Consider the following 24,769-nt stretch of genomic DNA (forward strand, 5'->3'; position numbering starts at 1 on the left):
TATATCAGAGGGATAAATATCAGGGAGGGAGAGGAATTATTTAAGCTCAGTACCAATATGGACACAAGAACAAATGGATATAAACCGGCCATCAAGAAGTTTAGACTTGAAATTAGACGAAGGTTTCTAACCATCAGAGGAGTTAAGTTCTGGAACAGCCTTCCAAGGGAAGCAGTGGGGGCAAAAGACCTATCTGGCTTCAAGATTAAGCTCGATAAGTTTATGGAGGAGATGGTATGATGGGATAACATGATTTTGGCAATTTGTTGATCGCTAACTATTCATGGTAAATAGGCCCAATGGCCTGTGATGAGATGTTAGATGGGATGGTATCTGAGTTACTACAGAGAATTCTTTCCTGGGTGTCTGGCTGGTGAATCTTGCCCACGTGCTCAGGGTTCAGCTGATCGCCATATTTGGGGTCAGGAAGGAATTTTCCTCCAGGGCAGACTGGGGGGTTTTCGCCTTCCTCTGCAGCATGGGGCATGGGTCACTTGCTGGAGGATTCTCTGGACCTTTAAGTCTTTAAACCATGATTTGAGGACTTCAATAGCTCAAACATAGATGAGAGGTTTATTGCAAGAGTGGGTGGGTGAGATTCTGTGGCCTGCATTGTGCAGGAGGTCAGACTAGATGATCATAATGGTCCCTTCTGACCTTCAAGTCTGAATCTATGAATCTTGTATTATAGTGTGTATAGTTTTCTGTTAGCATTTATAAATCCCTTAGCTATAGGTAGAGACTTCATAGGTCCCAAATGGGACTATGCCCCAGGCTTTAAGCCTTGTGATCGCTGCAAGAGGCCCATGCCCATTAGGGGTTCACACAGCAGTTGTCTGCGTTGCTTGGGTGAAGGACACGTTCATGAGAAGTGCAAAATTTGCAAGTCCTTCAAGCCAAGAACTAAGAAGGAGTGGGATATTCGTTTAAGAGCGCTCCTTATGGAATCAGCCCTCACCCCAGCACTGGAGCAGCGTTCCGACTCGGCACCGACTACCGTGACCTCGGTACGCAGCGCCCCACCAGGACCGTCCACTGGTCAGCACCAGTCCCCATCCGTGGCTCCGACCAAGAAGGCGGTGCGAGGCCGGTCTCCAACCTCCCACAAGGGAAAGGATAAGGCTGGGTGTGAGCAAGGTCCCATGCCGGGCAACTCTTCGCCCACATTGGGATCTCAGGCCCAAGCTCCTGTGGAGCGATGTAGCCCAACCCGCTCCCCACCAGCTACCCCGGATAGTGACAGAGGCCTCCATCAGCTCCGGGTGCCGTCCATTCCGAAGGCCCTGCAGGCAACACAGGAGATCATGTCCCTCCCGGTGCTGCCCACACCGGCTCCTGCAGTTCCCCAGTCACAGAGTAAACTTGCATTTGGACTATTTCGGTCCCCATCTCAGTGGCATCATTCCCCATCGCAGGGTACAGCCCGCCAGCACTCGCCCTGCTGTAGCTGCCATGCATCTGACCACAAAAGGCAGACGCAGCCCAGCCCCATTCTGTCCTCAGACCTTGGGCACGGGCAGAAAGGATTGAGGCACAGCTCGCTAGCCACTGGGTGCAGACCTTTGGAGTCATGCGCCCCCCGGCAGGAGTACCGGTCCCAGCACCCAATATCTCTGAGACCGCGGTACTGCTCCAGGGACCCGTCGAGGGATCAATGTCAACATTCCTCAAACCGTTGCTGATCCCCTTAGGAGGGCATCACCGCATGCAGGCACTTCCCGACACCAGGCCCATTCCAACTCCTGGTCCCGCTCCTCATCCCAGCACCACTCGTCAAGCGCGAGACCTAGATCGCTGGCTCCAAGCTGTCGCGGATCCGAGCGCCACAGGTCCCTAAGACCCCACTCCAGATCAGTCTCCAGGCAGAGTGACCGGCATCCAACTGAGGGTGGGGGGAACTGCCGGCGACCTATATACCACAGCATACGGGCGCCACTCCAGGGGGGACCAGAGCTGGATCCCTACAGATACTGCTGAGGGAAAAACTTCCAGCACCGATGCATGTGGCAAGCACACGCATCTAAGTTGAATGGACATGAGCAACACATCTCGAAGAACACCAGTTACAGAAAAAGTAACTGTGTTTTATAAAAAACACAATGTTCTTAAAAAGTCTGAATTTGGGACTTAATTCAACCTTAGTGTCTCTTTAACTTGTCTACATTTTTGTAGGTAATTCTTCCACTATTGAAGAGTGATTTGTATGAAGTTATACAAGCAACGATCAAGAGAGAGCTGTCTAGCTCCATGCCTGTTTGGTCTGAAGACAGTGCAGCCATGACTGTGGTCATGGCTTGTGAAGGTTATCCAGGAAACTATGCCAAGGGCTTGGAAATAACAGGTAAAGACATCAGGAGTAACTATGCAAGAAGCTTTCCCCTGTATGCCTTGCGCAGATTAATCTATGTATTATAGAGTTTTGGAAACTACACAATTTATGACTGCATCAGCAAGAGACAACTGAATTTTAACACCCCCCTCCACTCCTTCTGCCCCCCAAGTTAGATTTTTAGCTTTCATTAGTCAAATAGAATGTCTTTCCTTTCATATAAAGTTCAGACTGGGGAGGAAAACTGAGAGTTTACTCTCATACTATAAGCATTGTGTCCAAAATTGCAGCATTTCCCACTCACAACATCCTCTTTTTTTTGGTCCTCCTATGTTTCTTAAATATGGAATATGTTGTTGAGGTGCTGTGAAACCTGAGGAAGTACTAAATTCATCACTGCCCGTTGTTGTTTTGGTGCTGTGTGACGGGGTACCTACCCTGCACCGGCCCCAGCATATAAAAGGTAGCAGCCCAGTTCAGTCTAGGCAGGCTGCTGGAGGGGAAGGATGCAGGCTGCGAGCTCTTTCCAGGGAGTTGCTACAGGCCCTGACTCGCAGAGTGCCAGACAGACTCTAGGCTGCCCGACAAGCCCTGAGAAGGGGCTGCACCGGTGGGAGCCTGGCCATTTGAGGACCCCAGAGGAACAGGGTTGCTCTGACGAGGGGGAAAGGATAAGAAGCAGCCCAGGGAACATAAACTTTTTGACGGTGAACGAACCAGTGAACCAGTCAGAATGTTTCAGGAGGATCCCCGCTGACTCGGTGGTGAGCACTCCCACCACCGACAGGGCCCTGCCCTGGGACTCGGAGGGGCAGGGAGGTCCCAAGTCCCATTACCTGGAGTGCCATGCCCCCCTGAGCGGTGCCGCACTCCACCAACAGGCCATGCAATCTCTCAGCGGTGGGCTACTATACTGACTCTGGCCATTAGGCCACACTGCCCTGTGTAGAAGGGCTGTTTGCTGACTCTGGCCATTGGGCCACATTGCCCCAAGTGGAACTGACTGGCTGTTTGCTGACTCTGGCCATTAGGCCATGCTGCCCTGACTAGAAGGGCTGCCCTATTGACACCAGCCTCTAGAAACCAAACTTAACATGGCCCTAGTAAAGGTCATTAGTATAACTAACTGGCTGTGGTACAGCCTTTTCCCTTTTTTTGGACCACACGTGCCCCGACACTCCGCGGCGGGGTGTACCAACCGAGCGACGTGCTGATCTATTTTGGTCACTCACAGTCATAACTAAGAGTAGAGTAATGCAAAATACAACTAAAAATTAAATCTGTAAGCAGATGTCTCAGCTAAATGCCTCCTTCCATGTCCCAGGGCATTTAGCTAACACATTTGTCTGTCCACAGGATTTAGCTTCTTTATATGTATTTAGTTACCAGAGTGTGCAGGCCCACATAACCAATCAATCTTGATCTTTGATTGCGATTCCTAGGGACTACTGAAATACAAATAATTAATAATTAGTGATAGATCAAAGTATTTGAAGTGACTGACTGATGCTTTATATTTATATTGTAAAATATTACAGGATTTTCTGAGGCTAAAGAACTAGGGCTGGAGGTGTTCCATGCAGGCACGGCAATAAAGGATGGCAAAGTAGTGACTAATGGTGGAAGAGTCCTTACGGTAACGGCTATCAAGAAGGATCTGATGTCAGCACTGGAAGAAGCCAACAAAGGAGTAGCAGCCATACGGTTCAAGGGTGCCATTTACAGAAAGGACATTGGTTATCGGGCTATAGCTTTCCTCAGCAATTCCAGGTATATATCTGAAGGCACTGCCTGAAATTGATTGTTATTAGTGCTACCTGAATTGATCAAAAGATATCAGTAACTCAAAAGATCACCTAACTTGGTGTCTCCAGCTAGCTTCTGATGTACCCAGATGCAGGTAGCAATTTCCAGTTGGCATTTCTGTAGTGATCTCAGCAGAGACGGCAGCAACTGACTGGGTTTGGAAACTGAATTACTCTCTCAACCTAGAGCTGATTCTTCCAGGTCTGGGGTAAACCACACTAACAAGCAAGTTTAAGGTAACTTGCACTGCTGCTGTCTGTACTATGCCTGTTCTGTTTATCAAGGACTTCAGTTTCCAAGGTTCTTACAACAGTAACTTTCTCCTGCACTAAATTCATCTTACCCATTAGTCTAACATTAGAGTCCTCTCTTCTGTTCATGGGAGAAATGTTAGTGGATTGTTTTATTGGATTCATTTTTAGGGTTATTAAAATGTGTGTAAAAGGAGCAAGAAGCTTTGGAACTCCTGCTTTATTGGGTTTCAACTAACAGCCCATTTATAATTTGTAACTTATTTTGAAATAGTTCTGTGAGACACAGGTTTATTAATCCTGGGAAGGTGGGGTTTTTTGTGTTTGTTTTTCTTTTGAGCAGTGTCTCTTGGTTGCCTTTTGATGTAGTCAAGAACCTCTTGCAAACTTTTTAACTGATGTTACCAGATACGGAGCATTTTTTCTCCATCTGCCTCTTCCCCAGTTCATTAACAGCCATAATAACTTTTGGTAATAGACCATTATGCAAAGTATGAGAGGCTGTGTTAGTAAGAGTCTCTATTTTGCTACTAGTGTACTGTTTGATGAGTATATTGTAAAGCCATCTATGTATAATCAATAAATAAATAAAGTGTGAAACAGTGCTTGTATTTAGTCTTCTTTCTCCTGAGAGTACAGGACACCATTGGAGAATTTGTTTAATTATGTGAAAGCATATAACTGGTGAAAATGCTGTAGTAAAATATTATAATCAAATCTTCGTATTACATGAGAAACCAGTGTATTTGAACAGGCACTAGGAGCCTGACCCTGTAAAGCACTGAACTTAGGGGGCATGGAGTGAGAGGGAGCATGGCTGGAATTCCTCTATGCTCTTATGATCCCCGGCTCATGTGTCAGCCCTTTGGGAGCTAGTGTAAGTTCATGTGGCCCTGAGACTGCTTTAATGTGTATTGGAGGCCAGACTGATGCCAGACAGTCCCAAGTACTGGCAGAACAAATAGGTGATGCAAAACAGCCTTTGCCCCACCTTGGCTCCTGTGTTGAGCACAGGTCACAAGGACCAAAGATTGGGCCATAAAGTGCAGCAGTAGTCTCTAGGAACTTATTCTGCAAGGTGCTGGGAGGCCTCTGCTCCTGAGGGGGCAGCTCAGGGAAGGCGCACAGCACCTGGCAGGATCAATCCTTGGGCAGTAATATTTCACTCTGTAATGCAGGGGTGGGCAACTTGCGGCCCACCACTGCTATAATGCAATCAGAGCATTTTCTGAAAATAAAATACTCTTTTTAAGAAAAACAAAAACAAAACCCAGCATATATTTAGGAGCTGAAAATGCTTAATGTTTCTCCCTTTGTATGTTTGAACAGAAATGTGTGTGTATGCAGCTGTTTGTAGGGAGTTTTTCTTAATAAGACTCCGTGGGAAGAGGGCAGTCATTCTGACAGATCTCTGTTCCTCAACCAGTATCAGGCTTCACCTTGAGAATAAACCGAATACTGAATCACAAAAATTAGAGAGATAAAATATCTATTAGGCCATCTCATCCATACCCATGACCGTGTAAGAATTCAGATTGCTCAATCTGAGTCAAATACATTTGCTGCAACTGAGCATTGAAAGCAACTACAATGACCATCCCAAAAATAAAACGTCCTTCCTGTGAATATGGGAGTAATCATTTATATTCCAGTTAATAACCTGTATATTCCAATGTGTATACAGTTATGCATTACCTGAATTGGGGTACAAGTTATAACCAAATATTCATTGGGTGCCTTTTATAGTGTGTGTGTGTGTGTGTGTGCACCCACGCACGCACACGCATGTATGTATGTATGTATGTGTATATTTAATATATTGGACCTTAAAAATGTGCATTCTTTAAGCAATCTTGTGCTAGACATTTTTTTAAAAGGAAGCTTGCTTATTAATTAAAAAAAAAAGAAAAAAGATGCACTGTTTTATGCTGCTACCACCAGAGTGATTCAGAAAGGACTAATCTTAAATTGAAGTTGAAGGATATGTTCTCATAGAGCAGTGCTGGTCCATGTATGGGATGCTATTATGGGATGCTATTTTGAGTTTCCTGCAAGCCACTGAGCATGCTTGCCTGATCCATCAAAGAACTTAAGCGGATGCTTAACTTTTAGCATATGAGTAATCTAATTGAAGCCAATGGACCAGTGTCTGCAGAACCAAGCCCCTTGTCCCTCCTTTGAATGTCCTCTTTGTGCGAATTGTATCTTGGTATGTAGCCAGCTGGCTTATGTTCTGGTCTCTGATGCTGTCCTTACGATGGCTAGGAGTGTTCATATATCACACAGCACAGTACTCCTGGTTCCTATCTTCAGCCAAGTGCATGAGCTTAGCCTCAAAACAGCAGTGCAGTGCATCAATCTTTGGAGTTACTGAGCTGTTCTGAAGTTTGTGGTATAGTAAATGTTGTGTCACTACTGCTGAATTCTTTCACGCTATTCTAATCATGCTTGCAGCGTACGCTATATTAGCAAAGTCCTGTGCAAACATGAAAGGGATGATGCTACTAGGAAAACTCACATTGAGTTCACTAAGGCCAGGATCAAGTTCTATATAATTAAATCTCACAGCATCACAGTAATGTAGGAAAGTAAATACTCTAAAAGGCAAACATATTTATGCCATTAGTAATTGGTTACTTTAAACTTTTTTTTTAACAATCTTTTAGAGGCCTGACTTACAAAAACAGTGGGGTAGACATCGCAGCTGGCAATACCTTGGTTCAGAAAATCAAACCCTTAGCAGCAGCCACCACAAGGCCAGGTAAGCTCAGATTTGTACCATTATTCCTGGTTCGCTCAGTTCTTGACAACCATACATGTCAGACACAAATGCTCATGTTTGTGTGTCCTGCCTTGAAAATTTCAAGGTTGAGCAAACATCCAAGAGATATTCAAAATGCAGAAATCCCTAAAGACACAGAATCACTTGTCAAAATGACCCTGTAAAACGTATTATCTGAGAGGTGTAGCACATTCTCATCTCCCCTTGAGTTCAACAGAATTGAATACAATAAATGTTTTGAAAGCCTGTGACCTTTCACTGAAAGTGTAAAGCTCCTCATACATGGAATTACCTCAGTTATGCATACAAGACACCCATGTGCTCCTCAGATAACTCTTATCAGGTCAGATCCTCATGCTGGTTTCAGAAACGTGCCTTGCCATAACAAGTCACTAATGGTGGTATAACAAAGTATGGGTCTGAAATGAATACAGCCATTTTTTTTAATATAGTTCATTTCAATTTTCAAATTAACTAAGGACCTTCAAATAGCTTTATATCTTTTTCACATTTACCAAAGCTGTGAATAATTTGCATTATTAATTCTGTTCTTTCCAGCTTTGCCCCTTTCATTGTTAGTTTTTTTGATGTGTGCTAATCTTAACAGCTGGAAGCTAAACATAGATGTACTTGACAGTAATAATACACTGTAGGTAGAGACATTATAAAATGGGTACTGCATCTCAGTGGGGAAAAATGTCCTGTTGGCAACTTTCTTCAGGGAGGAATGGGCTTCAGACTATTACAGCCATTTCTTATCTGCTTTTACAGAAAGCTTTTTAAGTACAAAAAGGGACAAATAATCCCTATCCCTATCGGCCTATTAATAGAGGCTGAGACTGCTGTAGAGGTGCACTTGGTCTTTGGGGAGCCAGGGAAGGGAAGAGAGACTCTTGTGATCCCTTCTGTTGACTAAAGCTTCAGAAGGAATCTCTTCAGTGGGTGGAGGATCCGGCAGGATCCCATTGGAGTGTAAGTTTAATTCCCTTGTCTTTTTTTTTCTGGTTGGCAGGCTGCAATGCAGAGCTCGGAGGATTTGCTGGTCTCTTTGACTTGAAAGCAGCTGGTTACAAAGATCCTATCTTGGTGTCTGGAACTGATGGTGTTGGAACAAAACTCAAGGTAACTGGAAACACCTGTGCAGGAAGGAATGTCCTGGTTAAAAGCAAAACACCTGTCCACATCAATGCCGAGATTATTAATGGGGGACGCTTATTGTGTTCAGAAGAATACACATTAATACTTTCAAAAAGCATCCTCTTTCTGACCCCTGTTCAGCTAAGTATATGCCTGGTTTTAAGCAGATGAGAAGCCCCATTGAAGTCAGGGACTGCTCATGCTTAAAATTAGGCACGTATTTAAATACCTCAGGGCCTCCATCTCTACTACACAGTGTCCAATCGCAGAGCCAGACAATAAGACTATATAAAGGCCGTTGTATATTTGTGCACATTGATTGGACCATTTCATTCTGAGTGCATTTTGTACACCCCAATTAAATTAAAAAAATGAACATTCTGTCAGATGAGATCTTAAGTCAGATTCATTGAGCTCTACTAATTTATTCCAGCTGAGTATCTGGCCCATAGTCTTTTAACATCTGTATCCAACAGAGCAGAACGACTACTGCTGGACAGCATGAATTGGAGTTTTTGCTGTGCCCATCGGTTTTCTTGTTCACACCAGAGAAATTTTTGGAGCTGAGCTCCCAGCTCAGAGATTTAAAGACTGGGACCATGTTTCCCAAAACTCCTGTTGGGAGTTTCAGGTGCACAAAGAATGTAGCACATTGAGCTGTAAATGAATGATATTCCAAATCTCAGTGCTCTCATAAACGTTTATTATTATTAAAATCAAGGGATCCCTTTCTATGTCCAAGTCATTGGCAGTTGGAAAAGATGGAAATAGAGAGTGGTAACAAAAATAAACTTAGTTGAGATTAATTTTTATTTTTAAAGTGGAAATAAACTGTAGTTTAAAAAAAAAAAAAAAGCCACCAAAACGTACTTTCCCGTTGACTCAGAATGACATTATGCACTATCTACCTGCTCTGTATAATTGCATGATCTTAATGGGCTCCCTCAGTGCCATTCTCCAGTGGTTAATGTAGATTGAAACAGGAGGGGGGAAATCTCTCCTCATCAACTAAGGAGGATCGGTGTGGGAGCACTCCTTACCCAAGCCAGGAAAAGGCAATTACTAGGAAGTTGTGCTCTCCCCACTTCTTCTTCTGTTTGAACCCTGCCCTTCCTACTCTTATTGTTCGTTAAATCCACCTGTTGTATCTTGTCTCCTATTTAGATGGTAAATTTTTCAGGGTGTGACCATCTCTTACTCTGTGTTTATGCAGTGCCCAGTACAGTGGGGTCCCAGTTTTGATTGGACATTCTATGTGCTACTGCATTACTGTTACTACTACTAATAATGTAGAGATCCAGTTTTATCAGAGCTATTTTGAACTTGGTTGTCATTTTTATTCTTTTGCTTAGGAAATAGGGGAAGAGTTTCTTGTACTTGTTGTGCCTGGTCCAGAAAAGCAAAGTTGTGAAATACCTGCTATTTCACACTAACTCCATCACTGCAGCTGACGTCTGACATACTAAAATCCAGCCATGTCATTTGGTCATATCAAGGGTTCGTGGGCACCCTTTGTTAACTTCCATGGGAGCTATGGTTGTTTAGTGCCTTGGAAATCAGTCTCAGTAGTGTCAACTCTCACAATTTTATCACAAGTCTCGTGCTATTTGGTATTTTGCTTAAAGCCCCAGGTCCTGGAGGCAAGGGATTATGAGAGACTATCAATCCTGATAATTATTTTTACAGTAAGATTCTAGCCCTGGTGGTTATGGTGTATAGCTTGAACATGTGACATGAATGTAACCTAAAGATTGAAACTAAGTAGGCAAATAAACAGCCAAAGTTGATTTGTTTTAAAATTGCATGATTTTATCTATGCTTTTGTAACGTTTGGAGCTGGGAGTACAGCAGGCTGCTTATTTATTGATTTTTAGGCTCCAAGCTTTAGACACACAAAGTCGATAATTATGGCATTGACCACTCTTTGCCACAACTTCTTCAGTCTACAACAATGGGGATGATAATATTCTCTTTCTCCACCAGGTGGGTGCTGTGCGGCTTATCTCGCATATGTTTACAAAACACTGTGAGATCCTTTTATGAGAGGTGTTCTAGAAGTGAAGTGTATCTTTTTTCAAGTCTTCTCAGTTTTATTTATCTTTCATTCTCTTCCCCTAAAAAGCTTCTCTCACTTCTTGAAATCTGGTGGTCCATGTATTACTTATTGGTGGTCTGGGGAGAGCTGGACGGTCACATGATACTGTCTTTCTTCCTTGTTTTCAGCTGCTACATTGCACTAAAGACTGCTGAAACCTCTGAAATTCTTTTCTAATGTCACGTAAGCAATTGCTGTAGTTGCCACAGGGAGGTTAGACAGTTGCCAATGGCAGGGGAAGTGTCCATGAGACCCTCTCTAGTAAGATGTGACCCATATTGTGAAAAACATAGAGAATCTCCCTCCCCACAAAAATAAGCAACTTAAAGGATACACCCTAATTTGAAGGAACTGACAATTTTAGAGGATTTTCAGAAAGTATTCACATGAACAGTATGACGTTTGTGCCTTCCCTTGCCATTGTCAGGGAAACATCTCTGTTCTTGTGCTTTTAATTCATGCAAAAATTACAAACTGGTCTCTCTCGGTCTTGTTACAGATTGCACAGATGTGTAAGAAACATGACACCATTGGCCAAGATTTGGTTGCCATGTGTGTCAATGACGTCCTGGCTCAGGGAGCAGAGCCCCTCTTCTTCCTCGACTATTTTGCCTGTGGGAAACTTGACACTGAAGTGGCTCAAGCAGTCATAGCGGGAATAGCTGAAGCTTGTAAAAAGGCAGGATGTTCTCTCTTGGGTACGAGCACTCACTTCCTGTATGGCATTTGAAAATTTGTGTGCTGCACCTTTTTTAAACTGCTTTTTAATGTTTTGTGTCCACATTTTTGAAAGGTCTCATAAATCGAAACTCGATGAGACTCTGATTAACTGCCTATGCTTTATGAAATAGGGTCTCCATCCACCTTCATAGCAGGTGCTTTTTGTTCACAAAAGCTACGAGTAGGTCAGGAATCCATGTTTTGACAATTTTCTTTCCCTGTCTCTTCATTTAACTTCATAAAAATGAGCTCCATAAAGCCCTTCCTGCCAATAGTTCACATATTTGAATTATTTATATATTTCAAGTCACTTTATAAATGTGCTGAAGAGGCATGTTTGTTTTCTGATGAAGACTCTGTGTTTGCAGTATCCAAATTTTCACAAAATCAGTTTATCCCAAGATGTTAAGATGTAAGTTTAAGCATTTTCCCTCAAACTGTCATTATACACTAGGTGATCATATTTTATTAGTAAATTATGTACATATCCTATTATTCAATATTGAAGCTACTGTTACATAAAAGTCATATAATGGTTCATTTTAACTTGTGACTTTCACAAAAATATAACCTTTAAAAGTCATTCAACTCATTAATGTTTCAAATTCTGTTAGCTGAATCTTGTGTTATCCAAGTATTTAATATGAATCCTTACGTTATAAAGTAATAGAATGTAAGCTTACAGTTTAGAAGAATGAAAACTACAAAGCAAAGTTCAGCTCCCTCTTTCTGTTTTTACATTTCTCCTCCTTTTAGAAGTAATTATCTTCCCTAGTAAAAATACAGGAGCAAAGCTTAATACATTTTCAAAACAAACCTTCTCATGTACCACTTAGAGATGGCAAAATCAGATAAGCTCATCTTGCATTACATATGTTTTAAAAATTATGATAGTTACCATTTTCCCAATCTTTGAAAAATAGAAAGAAGAGAGTCATTCACACTTCTCTTAATGGGGATCTCTCATTTTACAGGTATTTTTACAAGCTTTGTCCGTGAAAAACAGGCAATGTACGTATTGCCAATCAAAATTTTCTTAATTCATTACTTCATACCAGTATATGAACAAATGGGCTACTTACTTCAAACCCTGCATCTAAAATACACTCATATTTAAATATCAAAACTTGTCACATGCATTGACTAAACTGTTTAAAATTCAGGGCTTAATTTCCATTACAGTTAGTACACAACTGCAAACATAGTCACTGACAGTGAGGTTAGAAAGGAAGCTGGAGACTTACAAATTAACTGGTGGAGATTAATCATTAAGTTTTAAATGGGAATACTGTGTATCATTGCGTGCTCATATTCAGAAATATCCGAGACCATGGGTCAAGTAGCCATTAGGATGGTAGAATTCTATCACTGTCTCTGTTTCAGACCTGTTAAAATCACTATTTTTTCCAGACATTTTGTTACATGAGAAGGCTACTTTTAAATACCTTGGGTCTTGTCTATACTAGGCAAAAAAGAAGTCACAACAGACTAAACAGCTCTATGACCCTTTGCATCCACGCACTGCAGCTGTGCCATGCACTTTGCAAAACTTACTTGTACACAATGGTTGCAACACCTAGGAAAAGGCCTTTGCACCATTTCAGTCATACCTGAGCTAATCTACAAGGGTATCGCTCCAGTGTGGACAGGAAGCCGTAAGCATTGCAGCTGCACTGATTCAGTTAGCCTTGCTAACTCCATCCCACAATGCAGTGCCATGTGCTAAGAAGTTACTGAAACAACTCTGCTCCCAGCAACAGTCCTGGGCACTGTGGGATCGACACTTCAGAGTGGACTGGTCCAACCAGGTTAGTAAGGCATTTTATGTATGGATGTGCCAGCATGGCTCTGCCAAACAAGGATATGCTAAACCATTGTGAAGACAAGTGAAGCAGTCAATTATTTAATGCTTTCAGCGTCCTTGGATCCATTTCCTAGTGTAGCGTAGCCACACCCCAGAGGGGAATTAAGCCTGTCTGTTATTCTCCAGAGTGCTAATCTAAGCATTTATATTTTGCTGTATAAAGGAATAGATTTAGTTTTCACTAAGGCTCCGTGCTCAGGAGGTGGTCTCTGTGCTCAGATACTCCTGTGATGGAAGCCATATTAGCACTTAGATAACAAACCCGATGAAAAAATCTGTATAAACAAATGTAGGTATATAGTAATTTTAACCCTGGCCAGCAGGAATTAGGATTTCTTGACAACATTCCAATTTGCCTGTTGTCAGTTCCAATGACCAGAGCTACAGCCATGTGACAAATGTTGGTGTTACTTAATTTTTTTCATTGTCTTTTTTTATACCTTTTTTTTTTTAATGTAGCCTATTTACACCGCTGCATTCCTTCGCATCCGGTTGGAAACATTTAAAAATCATATGTATATTCATCACAATGTCTTTCACCCCTATTCTTTCTCCTTCCCTGTCCCCTGCAGGAGGAGAGACTGCTGAAATGCCTGGCATGTATCTGCCTGGGGAGTACGACCTCGCTGGCTTTGTAGTTGGTGCCGTGGAACAAGGACAGATGCTCCCCCAACTGGAGAGAGTTGCTGAGGGGGATGTTGTCATCGGAATAGCTTCCTCTGGGGTTCACAGCAATGGGTTTAGCCTCGTAAGGAAGATTGTAGAAAAGTCATCTTTAGATTTCACATCTCCATCAGTTGCTGGCTCTGGTGACCAGACGTTAGGTACCATCACTAATACGAATACCTCTTCTCCTGAAATGTAACAAAACGTCATGGTTGTCTTCCCAACATAACTTTTTTTTTTTTATGATTCCACTATTACTTGACTATATTCTTCTTTCCCTTTTCTCTAAATTAAATACTCTGAAACAAATTAAGTGGAGGGACAGATGGGTAATAACACTGGTGTGTACTACAGGCGTTAGAGCAGAGCGTTCTTCTCTTTCTAAGTCCATTTACTCTATCATATAGCAGTTGTTTTTCAGTATCTGGGTAAATGAATATTTTTAGGCTTCCTTGGTTTAATTTGATTGACATTTATTTCTGTGTTGTAATCAGTCTGTTTCATTTTACATTCACAGGGGAGCTACTGTTAACCCCGACTAAAATCTACAGTAAAACTCTGTTGCCTGTCCTTCGTTCAGGGCGTGTTAAGGCCTACGCCCACATCACTGGAGGAGGTCTGTTGGAAAATATCCCCCGAGTTCTCCCAGGATCATTTGGTGTAGTTTTAGGTAAGGAAGCAAAGTGGACATCATATAAAAAAATGCACAGTTGTGGGGATGGACCTGAAAAGCCCATTCGTGTGGTATAAGGTAAACTGACACTTTCCTTGAGTCTAACGTTTGCATGTCTAGAACACAGTTTATTTTTTTACTAGATCTTTATTGAATTTTCCCTTTCGCTCAGAATACCTACAAAGTACTTTGTAGTAGGGTGACCAGATGTCCTGTTTTTAAAGGGACAGTCCTGTATTTAAGCCCTCCTGTAGGTGTCCCAGCTTTTTCTTAAAAACAGGCAAACTGTCCTGTATTTTCTGTTCTCCCCCCACCCGGTGGGTCCTGCTTCTGGCTGGATCCCTGCTCACTAGCTGCCTGGGGGCGGGATCCAGTGGCTGATGATGGGGGTGGGTGTGCAAGACTAGTGGTGGGGTGAAGATGCTGTGCACGGGGTCGGCTGCTCCCCCAACTGGTCCGTCAGGGCAACCCACGCTGTGTGCCAGCTCTTGGCCAGTAGAGCCCCGCCCCCCATCCAGTTTCCTGCCAGCACTGGCTGCACACTGCGGTGGCTGGTGCAGGCAGGCAGGCCCCAGGCGGTGGCTGATGACATGTTGCCTCTGCTATTTACTCATTGGCCCTTTATGTGCTCCCCCTCTCGCTGTCCTCTTGCTGTTTTTCCCCTTTGTCCCCTCCTCCTCCAGCCCGCTGCTCCTCCATATCCCTAGCCACTGGTCAGAGAGCTCAGCTCATCAACAGCCTGGCCAGCAGGCTCCTTCCTTCCCCCACTGCCTCTGGCTGGGCCAGTGCCCCAGGAAAGCCCAAGACCCTCTAGGCCCTGTTTGTGCCAAAGCCCCGTAAAGCGCTGGCACAGAGAAGCCTCTCCGCCCCTCAGCTAAGCTCTGGAATTGCAGGGGGGAAGCAATTTCCAGCCTGTTCACGCCCCAACCCTGTAGGCTCCGGAGCAACCCCAAGGGCAGGGACTAAGCACCCTCTTCAGCCACCCTTCCCCCTGCCCTGAGTCCTGTCCCCAGTGGGATGATGATATTCCCATTTTACAAGCAAGCAACTGTTGGCACAGGAAAGTTAAGTGTCTTGTTCAGGATCACATTGTGTTGGTGCCAGGTGCAGAATAAAACAGAGAACGCATGACTCCCAGTTCCCTGTTCCAAATAATAGATTGTGCTTTCTTCCGCAGACTGAGATCATCAGATCTGTGTTTTATTTTTATAGTTTGCCTCTTCTGTATGCTAAACTCTGAGTACTAATGTATGAAAACCAGGACATAACATTTAAAATATCATATGGCAAAAAGAAATCTACTCCCTTTTTAACTCCATCATGCTGGCTTGTTCAGCAGTGCTGTTGCTGCGGGCCAATCAGTTTTTGCCATGGGGGAAAGGGGTCTTGTCTGTTGGAATTTGATGGTCCCTCCCTCATTTTATATCCTCTCTACCATTTCAGCTGTCATCTTCCGAGGAGAGGATGACTAAAAGAGCACCTTCTGAAGTATCCTCAAAGCCCCTACCTAATTATTAATTAATGGGTCACAGTTGAGTAATTCATTTTCTACATTCCATGGGCTGAACCATGTTTTCCAACACTCCAGACCCTGCTGACTGAGGCAGTAAGAGACATGGACTGGGAATTAAATCCAGTTCTTCTGCATCGTAGCAGAGATCACTGGGCCTAAGACTGCCCCAGGTCTAATCACTTTTGCATTTGTAATTCACGTCCAGCAATTCTGGCTCTTGATATTCTAGGAACTTGAGTATTTGTGTCAAGACAATCATTGCTATTAAACACTTGTTTTGTACTTCAACAAGCAGTTTACAGCTTCAGCCATTTTCAGATGCTCACAGTTGGCGGATACCTGAAATCTTCTCTTGGCTTCAAAAAGAGGGGAACCTCTCAGAAGAGGAGATGGCCCGAACGTTTAATTGCGGGATCGGCGCAGTCTTGGTGGTAGAGAAGGAACTGGCTCAGCAGGTTCTGAAAGACATACAGAGACATGAGGAAGCCTGGCTGATTGGGAAAGTCGTCTCCCGACACACAGGTACTGGATTCTCATTTACCTAGAGGAAAGTAGGGCCAGATCCCCAGCCGATGTAAATTGGTGAAGCTCCACTGATGTTAGCTGAGGATCTGGTCCATAGATACTCTGTTGCATTTGCTCCATAGGTGTGTTAAAATGCTAGTTCTGAAGACTCCAGTTACAGTACATATAACACATGCTTAACAGTGTTTGATAAATGAGTGTTAGCTTTGAAGTGGTGAGAAACAAGAAATGCTATTCGTCTAATTTTCAGAGGTGCGGAAGTCCTTTTTATGTCCTCTATATTTCTCTGTTTACATGTAACACTTTTTTTTTCCCCCCCATTAAGAATCTGCCCATGTTGAAGTCAATAATCTGCTTCAAGCCTTGCAAACAAATAGGTTACAGTTTTTGCACAACTATATCCAAGGCAAAACCCAAACAAGCAAAATGAAGGTGGCTGTTCTCATCTCTGGAACAGGTGAGGCTTTTGCATTCTTCGCTACAAGGTACAACACAGGCTGTTGAAAAAGAAACTTGGGCCCTGAACCAAAACTGCTTCAAGTTATTGGAAGTGTTTCCATGAACTTCAGTGAGCTTTCAGTCAGGTGCCTAGAGATCGACATCAAGGGGCAGCTCCTCAGGGCAGGCAGAAAAGATTTTTGCCCAGGCCATTTTGAATTGGATATACTCTGATCATTACCCACGGCTGCAAACTGTTTGTGAGATACACCTGCAAATGTAACTTTTGCTTACACACATCTTTACCACCTTTCGGTGATCAACCAGCTGATCAGAGGGATGCAGTGTTGTATTTTCAAACAGACCAAACTTTCATGCAACATAGTTCATGCACTGGAAAGTATGTTTTACAAATGCGTAACTTATTAAACCATTTCTCACACACACACCCCCAAGTCACTAAGGTCAATGGAAAGACACCCATTGACTTCAGGGGCCATTGGTTCAGGCTCCTCCTAAGTTACTGTTTTTAAAAGCTGTCTCAGAATGTTCATATTTACCCTCCAAGAAATGCTTGGTCTTCATTTCTTCTTTTTCATTTTAGGCACAAACCTTGAAGCCCTGATAACCAGCACAAAAAAGCCAACCAGCTATGCACAGATAGTCCTCGTCATTTCTAACAGATCAGGCGTGGAAGGGTTAAGAAGAGCTGAAAGAGCTGGTATTCCTACAAAAGTAAGCAATGTTTTACCTTTTGAATCAGATTTTACTAACTCACTGCTGTGGAAAGCTAGCCAAGGATTAATAATATTTATAGGGGAGAGGTGGAGCTGGAGCACAGAACTGGGAGACGGAAACCTTCTATGCCACTGACTGTCTGTGCCCTTAGGAAAGTCACTTAACTTCTCTGTCTCCTATCTGTAGGATGGAGATAATAGTATGTCTTATTTCCATCCTAGAGGTGTTACTGGGATTTGTTGTAGGGTGTTCCTAGAAACCCCTGCCATTGTTAATGTTGCAAAACACTTAAAATTAAAACCACACCTCCACCAACCTACCTACCTTTCACTTCTAGAGCTAATATTTTCCTTGCTTGGGGTCTCCCCAAAGGTGATTATTTTTATTATTAAAGTTTGAACAAAAGCCTTTCTTTTTGTTTTTAAGTTCAGCTATGGTGAGAAAATATGTACATTTCAGACAATGCTACAGCCAACATGGCTGCAGTTTAAAAATAGCATGGAGAGAGTCCTTGTTCAGGGTTAGTGTATTTGTTTGGTTTACAAAAATATTTATCAATTATAAACAATGGAGAATCGGGCCCAATGTGAGTTCTGCCGTTGATTTCAACTAGAGCAGGATCTGATGCTTAAACAAATTATTAATTATTATTATTTTTATTACTATTTGCATGACATTAGAGGGACAAGGTAGGTGAGGTAGTATCTCCCTCCCCCCGCCACAGAAAGGGATACAGCTATGAACAGGACCCCATTGTGCTAATGCCGTACGAATATACAGTAAGGGTGAGATCCACAAAAGGACTGAGGCATTGCGAGGCTCAAAGTGTCACAGCACCTGTCTCTTAGGCACTCTTCACTAGACCCGCTAAATCGACCCCTGGTGGATCGATCGCAGCAGCGTCGATCCCTGGTAAGTGTAGACATACTGTGAGTTTTTCTTCGCATGCTTGCTCGTGTCCATTCCATATTAGGGTGCGTGTGCTCGACACATGCGCCGGTGCCGGAAGTTTTTTCCCTCAGGAGTATCCGTAAGGGACCGGCTCTGGTGCCCTCTGGAGGGGCGCCTGCGTAGCGTGCGGTATAAGGGGCGCTGCTGGCTCCCTGCATCCTCAGTTCCTTCTTGTCACCAGTGACGGTGCTGGAATGTCTGCTGCTTCGGCTAGCATTGTTTCGTTCTTTGTTCTTGCTAACTTTCAAATCCTGTAAAATAGCTATATATAGTTACTAATTTTCTTAGTTACCCTTAGTAGTAGTTCTCGAACTCTTCGTTAGTCCTGGATGGGACCCAACCAGGGGTCGGGGCATGCTCCGGTCCCCAGGCTTTAAGCCCTGCGATCGCTGCAAACAGCCTATGCCCATCAGCAATCCACATACCAGCTGCCTAAGGTGCTTAGGTGAAGGGCACATAAGTGACAAATGCCATATCGGCAAGTCCTTCAAATCTAGGACGAAGGTGTGTGATATCCTTCTAAGATGTCGGCACTCACTTCAGCACCAGAGCAGCAGTCTGACTCCGGACCGAGCACCATGGCCTCTGTGCTCAGTGCTCCCTGGCGCCGTACGCAAGCCAGCACTGGTCTCCCTCCACAGCTCCGGTCAAGAAGCCGAAAAAGATTGTGAGGGGAAGATCTCCTGCCTCCCGCAACAGAAAGGAAAGGGCAGGGGGAGAGCCAAGACCCATGTCAGGCAGCTCAACATCCCCCTTGGGAAGTTGGGCCCCAGCTCAAGTTGAGCAGTGAAGCCCATCCCATGCTTTGCTTGCGACTCCAGATAATGGTGCAGGCCCCAGCCAGCTTCAGGTGCCATCAACGCCCGAAGCCCTTCAAGCAGCTCATGAGATCCTGACGCTCCCAGTGCTGCCCTCACCAGCTCCTACGGTACCCCGGTCTCCAGGAAAATCTGTGTTGGGACCTATACATGTGTCCCCACCTCGGCAGTACTGTTCCCCATCAAGAGGGATGTCCCACCAGCGTTCGCCTGCCCACAGCCACCATGCCTCAGGACTGAGGAGGCAGGCTCAGTGGAGCCCTTTTTGGTCCCCGCACCCAGGGCACCAATCGAGGGACTCAAGGTGTACTTAGCCGGTAGATTGGCACAGACCCTCTGAGGCACGCACCAGCTGACAAGAGCTCCGGGACCGGCTCCAACTGTCTTCAAGGGCCTGGTACTGATCTCGGGACTGATCGGGCACCAGAGACCGCTGATTGCTGGGCAGTCATAGCCCCTCTCCAAAAAGAAGATCGCCCTACTCAGGATGATGCAACCGGTCCATAGTAGCTCCTGGTCCCGTTTGAAATCCCGGTATCAATCGAGTAGCATGAGGCGTGGATTGCCGGGTATCCAAAGCAGATCCTCCGAACGCCGTCCGTCCCCAAGAGCCCAACCAAGACAATCTTGCTCAGACAGGTCAGCTTCGGGATGCAGCAACTGGAAGCGGTTGGACAAGAGCCACTGCTCAGCTCGATCCTGGTCGCCTGGTACCGACCACTCCGCTGGTAGCTCCGGCTTGGAGCAAGGTTCCCAGACTGCAGGACAAGCTCTGGTACTGGCAGTGTCGACTACATTATCAGCACTGAAACCTGTTCCATGGCCCCAAGCATAGTGGCCAGCACTATGGTACCTGTGGAGCCCTTGGGGGTTCACCCAACCTTCCCAGGCTGCCTGATTTATGTCAGAAGCCTCGGAGAGGCCAGCGGACTCGATATCCTGTCCCCCTCAGGTGCTTGAGACTTCGGGTGGGAGGAGCCAGGGGAGCAAGCTGCTGAACCACCAATGAACGTGGAGGCTCCCGCAGCACCGGCATCAGCCTCATCACCGCCAGACAAGGGTATCACGGGGCCCCCTCACCCAGTTCCTCAGGATGACGCACGCCAAGGCACACCAGGAACTTTTGAAGAGAGTCGCTTCTAACCTTGGGCTTCAGTCAGAGTAATTGGAGGAGCCCTCAGACTCTCTGTTTCATGTCCTTTGCTCCTCGGCTCCTGCCAGTGGGGCTCTACCCCTTCATGAAGGGGTTTCCGAGATCACTAATGCCCTGTGGCAGACCCCCTCTTCCCTGGCCCCTATCTCTAAAAGGGCCAAATGCAAGTACTTTGTGCCAACCAAGGGGCATGAGTACTTATACTCCTACCCAGCCCCCAATTCCCTTGTGGTCGAGGTGGTTAACCACAAGGAGAGGCAGGGACAACTCAGGGACACCCCCAAAAATAAAGACTCCAGGAGGCTGGATCTTTTCGGACATAAGAATTATTTGTCTTCCAGCCTTTAGCTGAGAGTGGCCAACCACCAAGCCCTCGTGGGCCGATATGACTTCAACATGTGGCAAGCCATGGCCAAGTTCGAAGGGTTGCTCCCTGAGGCTTCCAAAAAGGAGTTTTGGGCAATCCTCAATGAGAGCACAACCACGGCCAGGGTGGCCCTCCAGGCGGCATCAGACGCTGCTGATGCTGCTGCTCGCACCATGGCTTCTGCTATCTGCATGCGGTGAGCCTCCTGGCTGCTCCTCTCTGGGTTGTCCACTGAGGCCCAGCAGTCAATGCAGGACCTGCCCTCCAATGGCCGGGCCCTATTTGCGGAGTGAACAGACAGTAAATTGCATGGCCTCAAGGACTCCCGCACCACGCTGAAGACCCTGGGTCTCTACGTCCCAGCCCCAGCGCGTAAGCGGTTCAAACCACAGCAGCCACAGGGCCAGGGGAAATGAGCCAAGGGCTACAAGTGCCATCTAAGCCACCCTCTGCCCAGTTGGGCTGGACCCAGAATAAGCAGGGGGCCAAATAGTCATTTTGAGGGTGCACCCGAGGGCAACCTACCAAACTAGTCCCCAGATCCATCTTTCCCAGTGTTCTCTAACCACCTTTCCCTCTCAGGTTGATGGGTCCTCAGCACAGTGGAACAGGGTTATACTCTCCAGTTCTTTTCTACCCCTGCTTCCCACCCACCTTCCCTGTCCCTCTTCAGGGACCCCTCTCACGAGAGTCTCCTCACCCAGGAGGTAAAGGGGTTGCTACAGCTGGGTGCGGTGGAAGAAGTTCCTTGTGAGTACATGAACAAGGGGTTCTATTCCTGGTACTTTTTAATCCCAAAGGCCAAGGGCGGTCTGCGGCCTATCCTGGACCTGCGAGACCTCAGCAAGTACCTAAAGAAGCTAAAGTTCCGCACGGTTTCCCTGGCTTCTGTTATCCCCTCCCTGGATCCGGTATGCTGCTCTCAACTTGAAGGACACATATGTACACATAGCGATCTTTCAAGGACACAGACTCTTCCTCCAGTTTACAGTGGGGCCCCACCACTACCAGCTTGTGGTCCTGCCATTCGGCCTGGCGACAGCACCAAGAGTGTTTATCATGTGCATGTCAGTGGCAGCGGCTTATCTCAGGCGCTGGGGTATCCAGATCTACCCGAACCTCGATGACTGGCTCATCAAGTGCAGCTCCAGATCTCAAGTCCAAAGGGATGTCGCGGTGCTTCAAGCCATGTGCCGTTGTCTGGGCCTACTGGTGAATGACAAAAAGTCGACAGCGCCAGTGCAGAGGATAGTGTTCATCGGAGCAGTCCTCGACTCTACCTGCGCCAGAGCGCTCCTGCCACTGGAAAGGTTCCACACGTTGACGAATCAAATCACGGAAATCTCCGCTCTCCCTTTGACTACGGCCAGGGTCTGTCTGCGCTTTCTGGGCCACATGGCAGCGTTCACTTATGTGGTCCGCTACGCCAGGCTCCGGATGCGACCCCTGCAACAATGGCTGGCGACAGTCTATTCCCAGTCGCCAAGACCCCTTGGAAAAGATAGTTACCATTCCCCAGGCGATACTTCTCTTGCTGCGATGGTGGACCGACCGCAGAACAGTCCTGGAAGGGGTTCCATTCGACAGCCCTCCACACTCCTTAGAGTTGGTGTTGGACATCTCAGGCCTTGGCTGTGGGGCGCATATCAGCATCCTCCAGACTCAGGGGATGCAGTCCCCAGACGAAATGCGGTTGCATGTAAACATCTAAGAGCTCTGAGCAGTCTGGCTGGCGTGTGAAGTCGTCTTGCCGCACCTGTCAGGCAAGGTGATACAAGTCCTGACAGACAACACAGCCTCGATGTTCTACATCAACAGGTAAGGAGGAGCGCGCTCGTCATCTCTCTGTCAGGAAGCGCTCCATCTGTGGGACTTCTGCATCAGCCACAAAATCCACCTGGAAGCTTGTCACCTTCCCGGCATCAGGAATACACTGGCAGACCAGCTCACCAGGGACTTCTCTCACCATGAGTGGTCGCTCCATCCAGAGGTAGCCTGCATGATCTTCCAGAGGTTGGGAACTCTGCAAGTGGGCCTGTTTGCTACCAGACAGAACAGGAAGTGCCACCAGTTTTGTTCTCTGCAAGGTCTGAGCAAGGACTCCCTCTCCAATGCCTTCCTCCTGTCATGGTCAGGGAGCCTGACGTACGCGTTCCCTCCGATTCCGCTCATCAGCAGGGCCCTGGTGAAGACCAAGAGAGAAAGCGCAGGTTATCACGATCACTCCAGCGTGGCCTCGCCAGCACTGGTTCGGCACGCTTATGAGCCTGTCGGCAGCCCCTCCATGGCCCCTGCCCAACCCACCGGACCTGCTGTCACAGGACCACGGTCGACTCCTACACCCCAACCTCGGGTCCCTCCACCTCTCGGTGTGGATGCTGCGTGGTTGAACCTGGAGGAACAGACCTGTTCGGAAGGGGTCCAACAGGTCCTCCTGGGATGGAGGAAGCCCTCAACTATACTGACTTACCTGGCCAAGTGGACGAGGTTTTCCCACTGGGCGTCCAAAGAGGACATCTCTCCCTTGTGTTCCTCCATACAGGCTGTCCTGGACTACCTGCTCCATTTGAGGAACGAGGGCCTGGCACACACTCTTCTATTAGCATTCATCTTGTGGCCATCTCTGCTTTTCACCCACCAATCTGAGGACAGACAGTGTTTTCCCTTGACATAATGGTCAGATTCCTGAGGGGACTTGAGAGACTCTTCCCGCAGGTACAGGCCTCTGTCCTGCAGTGGGATCTTAATTTGGTCCTCTCTAGGCTCACTGGCCTGCCCTTTGAGCCACTAGGTTCCTACTCCCTTTCCCACCTGTCATCGAAGGTCACGTTCCTTTGGCAGTGACGTCAGCAAGACAGGTCTCAGAAATTAAAGCCTTGACCTCAGAACCTCCGTACACGGTCTTCTACAAAGATAAGGTTCAGTTGCGGCCCCACCCAGCCTTCCTGCCAAAGGTGGTCTCTACCTTCCATATGAACGAGGACATCTTCCTCCTAGTGTTTTGTCCCAAACCGCACAAGACCAGTGAAGAGAGGCATCTTTCATCCTGGAAGTCCGGAGGGCCTTGACTTTCTACTTAGAACATACCAAGCTTTCCATAAATCGACTCAACTCTTCATCGCTACAGCAGATAAGATGAAGGGCCTTCCGGTGTCCTCGCAGAGGATTTCCAGTTGGATCACCTCATGCATAAGGGCCTGTTATGACCTGGCGGGGGTTCCATTGCCGCCGATTGTCAGAGCCCACTCGACGAGAGCGCAGATGTTTTCAGTAGCCTTCCTGGCGCACGTCCCTATCCAGGACATGTGTAGAGCTGTGATGTGGTCCTCTGTTCACACATTCACAGTGCATTATGCCATCACTCAGCAGGCCAGAGATGAAGCTGGGTTTGGCAGAGCTGTGTTGCAATCAACACATCCATGAACGCCTTCCTACCTCCAGGGGTACTGCTTGGGAATCACTTAATATAGAATGGACATGAGCAAGCACTCGAAGAAGAAAAGACCGTTACCTGTTCCATAACTGCTGTTCTTCAAGATGTGTTGTTCGTGTCCATTCCACGACCCGCCCTCCTTCCCCACTGCTGGAGTTTCCAGTAAGAAGGAGCAGAGGAGGGAACCGGCAGGGCCCGTTATACCGCGCCATGTGGGCACCACTCCAGAGGGTGCCAGAGCTGGTCCCCCGAGGATACTGCTGAGGGGAAACTTCTGGCACCAGTGCATGTGGCAAGTCCACACACCTAATACAGAATGGACCTGAGCAACACATCTCGAAGAACGCCAGTTACGGAACAGGTAACTGTCTTTTAGGCACTGAGGCTCCCTATCCAATGCATAGGGAGAGAAAGGCACCTCAGAACACAATCTGCAAAAGCCAGCACATTAGGTGGGGAGCTGTCTAAGCTAGCCAGTGGGAGAAGCTGACAAGAGCTAAGCCCCTCACC

General features: G+C 46.2%; 1 protein-coding gene across 2 annotated transcripts in view; it reads left to right on the forward strand.

Moving 5' to 3' along the window:
- Positions 1 to 24,769, forward strand: part of LOC125644196 (trifunctional purine biosynthetic protein adenosine-3) — a 63,579-nt gene that overhangs the window by 28,491 nt on the left and 10,319 nt on the right. Inside the window, exons 10-19 of one of the 2 annotated variants that reach the window (XM_048867804.2) lie at positions 2,173 to 2,341; positions 3,868 to 4,099; positions 7,053 to 7,147; positions 8,181 to 8,290; positions 10,900 to 11,098; positions 13,557 to 13,808; positions 14,168 to 14,320; positions 16,155 to 16,358; positions 16,687 to 16,818; positions 17,404 to 17,534. In XM_048867804.2, coding sequence (XP_048723761.1) covers positions 2,173 to 2,341; positions 3,868 to 4,099; positions 7,053 to 7,147; positions 8,181 to 8,290; positions 10,900 to 11,098; positions 13,557 to 13,808; positions 14,168 to 14,320; positions 16,155 to 16,358; positions 16,687 to 16,818; positions 17,404 to 17,534 — 1,677 coding nt within the window. Of the gene's footprint in view, positions 1 to 2,172; positions 2,342 to 3,867; positions 4,100 to 7,052; positions 7,148 to 8,180; positions 8,291 to 10,179; positions 10,289 to 10,899; positions 11,099 to 13,556; positions 13,809 to 14,167; positions 14,321 to 16,154; positions 16,359 to 16,686; positions 16,819 to 17,403; positions 17,535 to 24,769 lie in introns of those variants that run through there. The other variant, XM_048867810.2, reaches the window with a different exon arrangement.

This window comes from Caretta caretta, chromosome 1 (genome assembly GCF_965140235.1).
Source record: "Caretta caretta isolate rCarCar2 chromosome 1, rCarCar1.hap1, whole genome shotgun sequence".
Taxonomy (NCBI): domain Eukaryota; kingdom Metazoa; phylum Chordata; order Testudines; family Cheloniidae; genus Caretta; species Caretta caretta.